Source organism: Acipenser ruthenus, chromosome 3 (genome assembly GCF_902713425.1).
Source record: "Acipenser ruthenus chromosome 3, fAciRut3.2 maternal haplotype, whole genome shotgun sequence".
In the NCBI taxonomy this organism is placed as follows: Eukaryota; Metazoa; Chordata; class Actinopteri; order Acipenseriformes; family Acipenseridae; genus Acipenser; species Acipenser ruthenus.
The window spans coordinates 49,647,684-49,659,805 of NC_081191.1; the positions used below are offsets into that span (position 1 = coordinate 49,647,684).

At 36.6% G+C, this 12,122-nt stretch overlaps 1 protein-coding gene across 6 annotated transcripts in view; it reads left to right on the plus strand.

Annotated features, from left to right (window-relative positions):
* Positions 1 to 271: 271 nt before the first annotated feature.
* The window catches only part of topaz1 (testis and ovary specific TOPAZ 1), a 97,174-nt gene continuing 85,323 nt past the window's right edge, over positions 272 to 12,122 (plus strand). For 5 of the 6 annotated variants that reach the window (XM_059013344.1, XM_059013351.1, XM_059013358.1 and 2 more), the window contains exon 1: positions 1,512 to 2,463. In XM_059013344.1, coding sequence (XP_058869327.1) covers positions 1,641 to 2,463 — 823 coding nt within the window. In that variant the 5' untranslated portion in view covers positions 1,512 to 1,640. Of the gene's footprint in view, positions 2,464 to 12,122 lie in introns of all 6 variants that reach the window. The other variant, XM_059013369.1, reaches the window with a different exon arrangement.

Here is a 12,122-nt window from a genome sequence, read left to right on the forward strand (position 1 = left end):
AACACACATATATATATATATATATATATATATATATATATATATATATATATATAATGAATTTGTAGGCTAACCTAACGCGGGCCAAACGGCTGCGGGCCAAAATTGTTCTGCGGAGCATAGTTTGGGCGTGTACAATTATGAAGAAAAACTAATGTGCACTATTAAAATAATAAATGCACATTTTTAGTAAATGACTGTCGGGGCGGTGTTGAAAACAACATAATAAACAAACCTCACCTTCAGGCATGCGCAAGAATGTATTGACGCCAAATTTAAAATTAGACCTCAAAGGAATTACGTCATCGGTATCGCGGGCTTCCGGCAGACACGTGAGAGAATCACACTCAGAAGAAAAGGGACAGAGATAGAGAGATAGGTTGAAATTCAATTTAAATAAATGCATTCATAGTTTTCAACAGGCGGGTATTGAAAAAAAAAAAGATAATAGGATTAAAGATAATAGGATTTAGGAGCGCATTTCAGAAGGCCGGCAGACAAATAATGTGCACGGTTTCTTGCAGTATGGTGGTTGTTTTGGGTCTGGTGCCTGGAAACGTGAAAAGTAACGTGACGTTATGATTTAGTCAATTAATTTGCATTTTTGAGGTTATTTTAATTAGTGTTCACTTTAAAATTCACAGCATTGCAGAAAATGTTTATTTTGTTTTTTTCCCCTTTTGGATTACTTATTTTTGAAATATGAATGACGTGAGTTAATTAAACTAGTTTTTATAGTAAGTCTGTAATTGCGGAAACACCGATTAGGAAATAAACACGTGGGTGTAGTAGGTATTGTAGGCGTGCATTTTGTAAGAGCCGTGAGTGTTTTTGAGTTTTTCATAACGGTACTGGTTTTGTTGAAAGTGAGATGTAAAGTAACAACACTACTTTGATTATATGGTGTTCGCATATAAATAGTTTAAAATATCAACGTCTTTGTGACGCATTTAAAACGTTGCGTGAAAGTTGTCCCTTTATATAGATTATAGAAAATGTATTGAGCAAACCACGCCACAGTAAAATAACTTTATGTATTGTAAACCTAGTAAATTTTGTGTTACTGGTTACAAAAGCGAGCAGCGTTTTATAAGGCTGTGCCTTGATAAAGGTTTAGAAAAGAAAAAAAAATGTTCCCCTCAGCGTCTGGAAGAATAAAGTTAAACCGAACACCACCTAGTGGTAGCTGCAGTGCCACGGTTGCATTGCCAAGGAGAAAAAGATTGTCTTCGGGTTTAAAATGTCCGGGAACAGTGTTGAAAGTAAATGGCGAAAGCTCGGGGAATTCGGATGGGTTAGGCCTGACCAGTCCATTGTTAAATCAGAACACGGAAAGCATACAAACTTGTACGGCCGAAAATAACAGTACTAGCATTGGTTCTCAAGTAGAAATAAGTGAACTTACTCCTGCAGTAAAGACTGAGGCGACCAGTATTTCAATGGAACGCGAAACTGATAGATTACCTATAGAGGGGAAACGGATTAATGATATAAAACATGGATTGTTGGAGACGTCTGCGAGAGCAGGGTCGGAGCAAGAAGCACAGGCCACAGAAGCAGAGAAAGACGTACAGAGTCAAGATGTGCAATGCTGCAAAGGTACTGATATATCAATAAGTAAAGACAATGGTAAACACCAGATGGAGGGAAGGGGGAGCAGTCGTCAGACAAGGAGTCAGATAAGGGATATGGCAGGTGGGGAAAATGAAATAGTTAGTGGGGTCATGACTAGAAGTGGCAAAGTTGCCCTGATGGTTCAGTGCAAGTATAAAGCAAGGAGGTCCTCTGTGGTGTTAAGAAATGGCAGATTTAAAAAAAAACAGTTGAAAAAAACCTGTAGTGAGAAAAGAAAATCTGATCAACAAAGCAGTAGGCCAGCTTTGGAGGTTTCTTTAGTCAAGCCAAAGAGAGGAAGTCCAAGAAAGACAGCCTCCTCAAGTCAGCAATTACAAATTATTACAAGAACCAAAGGAAAGTCGATTAAGTCTGAATCACAAAGTAGCACAGATATGAAGGATGCGCCACGCAGAGGCCATCCCAGAAGAATATCTTTGGATCAGAAATTAATCAATGCTGAATCAGGTGATCAATGTGTTGGGGACAGAGAAAGTAGAGGCAAGGATCAGAGAGGAACAGCTAGAAGGAGAAGGAGGGGAAGGTTGTCCTATAGACAGCGGAGAATACCAAAAAATACCGTGACAAATTTGGGTGAAAAAAGACCAAATTCATTTTCAGTGTTTGTTGCCATGGCACCAGGAGGTAGGGAAGTAGATGTGTTGAGAAAGAGTAGTAGGGTTACAAGAATTGTAAAGTTAGAGACACAACTGGCAGAGAAAGGCATATTTCAGAGAGAAGTAGGGCAAGGTGGCAAAAGCCATAAGTCATCTTCTGAGTGTTTCTCACAGACCAGGAAAGAAAAAACTGCCGTGAACAGGACTTGTACAGTGGCACACAGGAAATCAAGTAAGATATTTCAGTATTTTCTTAGAATTTTGTGTAAGTGCCACACATTTGGCATGCTTACCTAATGGTATAAGCCCACAAATCAATAAGAAACAGGTGCTGCATTTTACTTTATATATAATACTGTATTAACACAAAAGGGTAAAACCTGAAATAGTTGGTGCATACATAGACTGCATGGATGATAGTTAAGATTTTGGTTTGTGAAGTGATATGTAGCCTATATAATTCTAGAATGTAAAAAAAAAAATGCAACAATTGCCAGGAACAAGGGCCACCAAGTTATTGTAACAATCATTAGTTTATTTTTTGTTAATTTAAGTATACGTGTTAGTCAGTTAGGATTTGGTCAGTGACCGACAAAAATAACAATTTTGCGATTTGAGCATTGACAAATTATCAAAGAATGAAGTGAAAGGTCTCTCTTCTGTTTTGTTCTCTGTTTATTTGGTATTTTACATTTTGCAATTTGATTATATCGCTTTACTCAAACACCGAAGAAGCTGTCTCTTGTTTTGCATTTTGTTCTTTACTTGTTTGATGTTTTCCATTTCGCAATTTGAGCAAAATAATTTGATCAGACACCAAAATAACCTTTCATTTCGTTTGTTGATAATTTGTCAATGCTCATATCGTGAAATGGCTATTTTTGTCAGTCACTGGTGGAATCTTGACTATGAGTGTAACATGTATACTTAATCAAACCTCCAAGCACCCCCCACCACACACAACACTGATATAAAAAAAAATCCCACATTTTAATTAGGGCTGTAAATCTACGTTTAATTGACTACACGTTTAAACCCATTGTTCATCCGGTTGTTTAACTGTTTAAATGGCCATACATTTAATGTTTCACTGATTTCATATTTTTATATTTTACTTCCAATATTTTAAGTCATATTTTAACCGCGGTTTATTATTCAAAGCTCGTACCATATAGATCCACTTAGACAAACAATGGTAAACATAAAAGCATAAAGGAGGACTGTAAGTTAGCAATAAAGTGTAATCTATTTTAATAGCATAAAAAAAAAAAAAACATTCATAGTCGATTTCTCCAGAAGCTCCATAAAAAGCGTGTATCCAACATTGATAAAACATTAAAAAAACAACTATTTAAATTAAACTTAAAACACAGTGACAAGACTACATTTTTCGTTTCATTCACTTTTATATTGTTGGCAGGAAACAAAACGTCCAGAACCAAAAACCTTTTTTTTTTTTCATTAAAAATCTTTCCATTTGGTTTGCATTGGATTAAGTATTGTTTTATCTAATTGTATTGAAAAATAGTATTGTTAACTTTAAAAACAGGTTGTATTTTTTTTTTTTTTAGTGTAGTGTGGGGCGTTCCAAAGCAAACAAATATGCATGTTTCATAGCTTTTAGTTTTGAACTTGATCAATTCTATATTACTGCTATGCCCATGGTTTCACTACCATAAATCTTCTCTGTGTGAACATTGGGATCGTATTGTGACTGCTGTAATAGCAGTCTGTGTGAGGAGTACTTCATGTGTTGTAATACAGATGTTAAAAATAGTCTGCAATGTTGTCTAATTGTTTAAGTCCTTAAAAGGGTTTCTATTTATTTTCCATGATTGCATTTATTTAACACACTCGAACGGTGAATTATTTTCACTGACTCAGCCCTTCTCGTGTTTATCCCTTACAGAATACCCCGCCTCATTTATAACCCAACTACAGAAACTGTTCCCCTGCCACCCATTCCCCCACTTTTGAAACCAAAGTTACGCCACTGCCTGTACTGACCATTAGTTTCACATTTTCCCTTCAAAGATGTAAATCTCAAGCTTAATGCTCTACTGCCAAATGCATTTTTTTCATACAGCACTTAATTCCGCGTTAATATTCTTTTGATCCCGTCCATGTTCTCGTTAACACAGATTCCATAGGGCCCTATAAGACTTGAAAAAAGACAATGCGATGGAGATACTCAACAACGCAGGAAGCTGGTCTGTCCGTAATTTATGCAAGATGTATTTAGAGTGATCACATGGAAGAACAGGTCAGGTTTCCTTAAAGAGGAAAACCATAGAAAGGGAAACATATCTTTGCGGAAAATATGCAAAAGTAATTTGATAATATATTTTACTTTTAAGTTGCGTTTAAACGTATAATACAAATTTTAAACAAAAATTTTTTTAATCCACGTTTACCATTTAAACGTTTAAACCCTTGCAGCCCTAATTTTAATTATACTAATTTATTTAGAGCAGATGTATATTATTTTTAAAAAAGCAAAAACTGAAATGAATCCAAGGTAAGGTTGGTGTAGTAAAATGTTCTTCTATATTTTGCCATATACTGGTAAGGTTGGTGTAGTAAAATGTTCTTCTATAAGTTGCCATATACTGCCTTATTAAAATTAAATATTGTTATACTTTGGTCACTGAGCACATACAACGAATTTCTGATTGGTACAGTGGACTTAACCAGAGTGAGACGTGTATTTCTGGTAAAGTCGGTTACTTTATACCAAACGTTTTTTTTTTTTTTTTCTTTTGATATTTTGAAATCTAAGGAAATCGTGGGGGGATCTAAATAAACACGTCCCGATGGAAACAAGACCAGTCTCTCTCCAGTACAGTGTCAATATTAGGACACCCTCGTGCATCAAACATACAAGAGTAATTTCTCTACTCCATCCTCAAATCACTCCCTCCTCCCTGCTTTTATCAGTTCCTGCTACATCAGTTATCGGATGTTAATTTTGCTGTTTTGGGGCGATCAGCCAAAAATACAACCGTTTCCACCCTTTCTGCGTATTCATTGGTCAGTCACACAGTCTGATGAAACTGCTGAATGTGAGCTGAAGCAATCTTAAAACTTCATCATTGAGAGCTGAAGCAGGAAGATACTATAGTTTAAAAAATTATGTATATAATATATTTATTAGTGCTGGGACAACTATCCAAACAAATATTTTTTGACATGTATTCGGATACAAAACTCAGATGTTTGTATTCAAAACAAATGACAAAAATACCTTGCACTTATTTACTGTCACACCAGAATTTGCACGACAGTTTAAAAAAAGGCTAATATTTAAAACACAGAATCAACACAGCAGCTCTTGAGCCTGTTTTAGACAGCAAAAAGTAAACAAACCAAATTATGCGTGCCCAACTTCCTGAAAATGTTGTGTAGTTGTTTTTATATAGCTATATATATATATATATATATATATACACACATTTTTTATACTTTTTTTTGTGACTTAGGGATGTCATCAAGCTTTGACGGTATGGTAACTGTCAAAGATTATACCATGGTTATCGTCGTACCGCGGTATAATGTCATTTTCTTGTAATCTGTTTTTAAATGGCTATTTATTTAGCAGACACCTTTATCCAAGGCGACTTACAGAGACTAGGGTGTGTGAACTGTGCATCAGCTGCAGAGTCACTTACAATTACGTCTCGCCCGAAAGACGGAGCACAAGGAGGTTAAGTGACTTGCTCAGGGTCACACAATGAGTCAATGGCTGAGGTGGGATTTGAACCGGGGACCTTCTGGTTACAAGCCCTTTTCTTTAACCAGTGGACCACACAGCCTCCTATGGACCACACAGCCTCCTATTTAAAGAAATACACTCAAGTAATTTTATAACAAGAAAAATTTTAAATTAAAACAAATACAACACACTGGTACTGCAGTTGTATCAGGCATTACCTAACTGGAAGTAGTGTTCACTCCAGCTCACACAGGCTCAGCAAAATAATGCTGCTTTTTGATTTCAAAAATGTTCTATGGACAGATGAGTCAAAAGTGGAACTTTTTGGCCGACATGGGCCCCGTTATGTCTGGTGAAAACCAAACACTGCATTCCACAGTAAGAACCTCATACCAACGATCAAGCATGGTGGTGGTAGTGTCATGGTTTGGGGATGCTTTGCTGCATCAGTACCTGGACGCCTTGCCATCATTGAAGGAACCATGAATTCTGCTCTGTATCGGAGAATTCTACAGGAGAATGTCAGGCCATCCGTCCGTGAGCTGAAGCTGAAGCGCAGCTGGGTCATGCAGCAAGACAATGATCCGAAACACACAAGCAAGTCTACATCAGAAAGGTTGAAGAACAAGAAATTTAAAGTTTTGGAATGGCCTTGTCAAAATCCAGACCTACCCCATTGAGATGTTGTGGCAGGACCTGAAACGAGCAGTTCATGCTCGAAAACCCACAAATGTCACTGAGTTGAAGCAGTTCTGCATGGAGGAGTGGGCCAAAATTCCTCCATGGTACTGTGAGAGACTAATCAATAACTACAGGAAGCGTTTGGTTGCAGTTATTGCTGCTACAGGTGGCGTAACTAGTTATTGAGTCTAAGGGGGCGATTACTTTTTCAACACATTGGGTGTTGCATAGCTTTCTTTAATAAATAAATGAAATATGTATCAAATAGTTGTGTTGTTTGTTCCCTCAGGGTCCCTTTTATCTAATATTAGGTTTTGGTTGAAGATCTGATAACATTCAGTGTCAAAAATATGCAAAAATGCAGAAAATCAGACAGGGCGAATCACTGTATATGCTTTTTCACATTATCTCACTGGGCATGGGTCCCAGAAAATGATCTGGCTATTCAGGTGGGTCGTGAGACGGGGAACCCCTGGATTAAGATACACTCCAGTCCTGTAGGTGGCAGCAATAAGCCTCATATTTGGCTTTGCCAGCAATATTAAGGATATTTACTTTTAGGCCCTGTCCACACTACATAACCGATCTGGAGAACCGTACTCAAATGTTATAATAAATCCAGCTTGAACTTTAGCGTCCACACTGAAGTACCGTTTCATGTTTAGTCGGGTGTAATGCGTACACACAATAGTTCGGTTACAGTTCCTAGCAGCACAATGAACATTGGAAATTATTACGATAGTATCCCACCATGCACTGTGTTTTATTTTAAAATAATGTGTTATGCTCCATATTAACAGAGGTCCATATTGCTAAGAAATATAACAAGTAAAAGTAGGGCTTGAAGTTTTTGGGTATTTTAATCGGGTGACAAATTTAGCAGATTCGGTTTCATAATTAAACTCAGAAAATGCTGTTAATTGCAAAACAATCTTTGCTTTACCTTCATATCTTGCCTGAGCCTAATTCTGGTCCCTTTAATTTTAGTTTATGCGTGAATTTTTCATCCCCGATCCTACTTTTAACTCGCATTTCATTTTTGCAGTCGCCTAATTTAATGTTGTGCTTTTGTTATTTTCCACACTAGTTTAACAGGGATGCCCTTACAGATTTTTTTAAGCATAAAATTAATTCCTAGTGCAGAGTGTACACTGACAACAAGTCAGTTGTCAAGCTGAAGTTTTTTTGTTAAGCAGTCAGCATTTTCAGGGGATTCTCATGAAGATTGCTCATCTGCATCTCAGCCATCTACATCTACTTCTGAGTACTACAGTGACCGAAGCAGTTATAAGCAGTAGTAATGCACAAAAACGCAAACGAAAAATACGGTCTTATAATTTTGAATGGGAGAGGAAGTATCCGTGGCTTGTTTGAGACTGTAAGATGTACTGTATGTGAAAGAGCTGCTGGGCAAAAAACAAACATGCACGAATGTACAGTTTTTCAAGAATCTTCGCTTACAAGACACGCCGATGCTGTTACCGGAATGCAGAAAAATATTAAAACACACATAGATGAAGGCAACAAACAGTGCTTAGAATCCTGTCTCTCTGTCATGCGAATGGTCTACTGTTAGTATATATAACAAAGAAAAAAGTGTGTCTGTGTTTTATATGTATATCTATACACACAGAGATTTTTTTAAACTACATGCCATAGAGTTTAAACGTTCATAAAAATGTACTAAAATGCACATTCCTGGAGTTTATTAGCCTTTGTGTTAATGTATATTTGATGGACGGGATGCAAAATTTTGGGCATGTGCGTTTCAGGAACGCATGAACAGAAAAGCTAGCACGACCTCTGTTGACAAAAGCCTGAATATTTTACTATTTTGTGAGTTTTGTCCAGTTCGGCAAGATTTTGGTCTGACCAAATTTTCTACCAGAGCTTCCGTTTCTCGCTCTGTCCATGTAGTTACCAGATTTCCACAGTGAAAAACAGGGAGTTTTTTTCTTCTTTAATTTACTGATGCCGTAGCAACTCAAGTAAAAAATAACCGCATATAAAATAACACAATAATAGTTTAAAAATTAAACATTGGGTGAATTTATTGCAGATAACTCTATTTTATTTTTTGTTGTAATCAATATAAAAAAGTCAAAGTCTAGTCAAAACATGTTAAATGTACAAAAATCCAGATTTAAATAGATCAGCTATTACCATTTAAACATGTGGTATACACATAATCAGAATGATGAAACAAATAATCCATTAAATTGTTTTATTTTTGAATGGCGCTAACACACGACCTAATTCATTACTCTGCTATTAACTTGCTGAGCACGCTGATAGTTTTGTACTTAGTGTGTGTGTATATGTATATATATATGTGTGTGTGTATATATATATATATATATATATATATATATATATATATATATATATATATAAATTATATAAAGAAAAAAGAAAAGGATATTTCAGGTAGTTAAAAAGGTAGAATAATTGATTACAAATAAATTATCAGGACGTTTCGTACTACAAGTTCTTCATCGGCTGAATACAAAAAACAGTGCTTTAAGAAGTTGATAAAAAAACAAACAAATAGTCTTTTAAACAAAATTCCAGAATGTTGCTGATGATGATGATGACCTCAGAATAGAATGTTCATTCCAAATGGCTCCAAAGTGCCTCGTTTGAAAATAAGTTCACATTCCTTTTGTTTCCTGACAGCATTAGTTCCATAGGATTGAACCATCCCACGAATTGTGATGTCTTCTGTAGTGTGGTCATTTCTGTTAAAATGTCTAGAGACAGGAAAGGTAGAGGTGTTAATTCGTATACTTCACAGATGTTCCACGGAGCGATCAGCCAAGCGCCGTTTTGTTTCACCAATATATAGCTTGTTACATTTGATGCAGCCAATGCAATATACTATTACTTTTACTTGCATTAGTAAAGGATCACAGATAGTAAATGAGGATTTTGCTCCCTTAACTACTGTGTTGCTGTGAATGTATTTACATGTTGCACACTGTGACCTATTGCATGGAAACGTACCCTTAAGACTTAAGACCATCAAATCAGAAGTACGAAGGTCGCTTGAAATCAGGATAAAGGATGTGTTGAAGTAAGAATACCTCTGTTAAGAAAGGGGAACAAGACTAAAAGGCTAAAATATGCACAAGAACACAGAACTTGGACTGTGGAACAATGGTCAAAGGTGCTTTGGACTGTTGATGGATGGACAACGACACCTGTGCCTTCTGGCAGTTCTGTTGTCAGTTCAACAGGAAATTATCTTCAATTATTGCTCATCCTTGTTAGACAGCTTTTTGGATACCACACCTTGAAAATCAAGTGATGCAAGCTATTTCACTCAATGTTTTTCCTTCTTTATGCAAGTCAAGGTTGTTAATAGTAGAAAACACCAGTGGAGGCTTTGAGTAAATTGTTGATGCTCATAGTGCATCAGAGTAGAAAAACGCAACGTCAGACTTTTGCACAGCAGTGTGTGTGTGTGTGTGTGTGTGTGTGTGTATATATATATATATATATATATATATATATATATATATATATATATATATATGTATATGTATGTGTGTGTGTGTGTGTGTGTGTATATAATATATATATATATATATGTATGTTGCCTCCAAAATTATTGGCACCCTTGATAAAGATGAGCAAAAAAGACTGTATAAAATAAATACCAGTACTGAACTATATTGTAATTTTCCAACATGTGGAATATATTTGACTTTATTAATGATTCAATGGAATCAACCGAAATTACACATTTCTCAAATTATAAATTTATTTCCAGAAAAAATGAAGTGTCACAATTATTGGCACCCTTGTTTTCAGTAATTTGTGCACCCTCCCCTTGCAAGGATAACGGCACTGAGTCTTTTTCTATAATGTTTAATGGGATTGGAGAACACATTGGGAGGGATCTTAGACCATTCCTCCATACAGAATCTTTCCAGATCCTTGATAACCTTCGGTCTGCGCTTATGGACTGCCCTCTTCAAATGAAATCACAGGTTGTCAATGGGGTTCAAGTCCGGAGACTGAGATGGCCATTGCAAAATGTTGATTTTGTGGTCAATTAACCATTTCTTTGTGGATTTTGATGTGTGCTTGGGGTCATTGACTTGCTGGAAGATCCACTTGCGGCCAAGTTTCAGCCTTCTGGCAGAGGCAACCAGGTTTTTGGCTAAAATATCCTGGTACTGGGTAGAGGTCATGATGCCGTTGACCTTAACAAGGGCCCAAGGACTCAGTGGAAGCAGAACAGCCCCTTAACATCAAAGATCCACCACCAGATTTTACAGTAGGTATGAGGTTCTTTTCTGCACACGCATCCTTCTTTCGACGCCAAACTGACTGCTGGTGCGCGTGGCTAAAGAGCTCTATTTTCGTCTCATCTGACCATAGCACCCGGTTCCAATTGAAGTGCCAATGCCGTTTAGCAAACTCCAGGCGCTTACGTTTGTTGGTTGCTCTCAGTAAAGCCTTTTTTCTGGCAACCCTTCCAAATAGCCTATTGGCATGGAGGTGGCGTCTAATTGTAGATTTGGAGACTTGGTGAGCCCAAGATGCAACCAAGTTCTGTAATTCTCCAACTGTGGCCCTTGGCTTTCCCTTTGCCTCCTGAACCATCTGTCTCACTGTGCGTGGGGGCAAGATACACTTGCGTCCTCTACCAGGCAAGTTTACCACTGTTCCAGTGGTTTTGGACTTCTTAATTATTGCCCTAATAGTGGTAAGTGGTATATTTAGTTTTTTAGCTATTGTTTTGTACCCATTGCCTGATTTACAACCATTTGTCTCTTTTCATTTGTGAGTTCTTTGCCTTTCCCTATGGTGATGGATGACAAATGGATTTCTTATGTGTGTTGCCTCATTTTCATACCCCAGTGAAACAGGAAGCCATGGAAGGCCACAATAAGACTGAGATGAACTTAAAGAAGTAGAATGTTAATGCAGATTCAATTTTGTTTGATTTTATTTATAAGAATCTTTAGGGGTGCCAGTAATTCTGACACCTATCTTTTTGAGAACATTTTTTATTACTTGTTAATAAACTTTCTCTGAGCAATTGTATTAGAGTAAAAGAATATGGTTTTCCCATATATTTGAGTATAAAATATAGCTCATTACCTGTGTATTTCATAAAGCCTTTTTTGCTAATCTTTATCAAGGGTGCCAATAATTTGAGGTGACTGTGTGTGTGTGTACATACACACATACATACATACATACATACACACACAGTGGCTCTCAAAAGTATTCACCCCCTCGGACTTTTCCATATTTTATTGTGTTACAACATGGAATCAAAATGGATTTAATTAGGAATTTTTGGCACTGATCAACACAAAAAAGTCCATAATGTCAAAGTGAAAAATAAAATCTACAAATTGTTCTAAATTAATTACAAATACAAAACAGAAAATAATTGATTGCATAAGTATTCACCCCCGAGTCAATATTTGGTAGAGGCACCTTTGGCAGCAATTACAGCCATGAGTCTATTTGGATAAGTC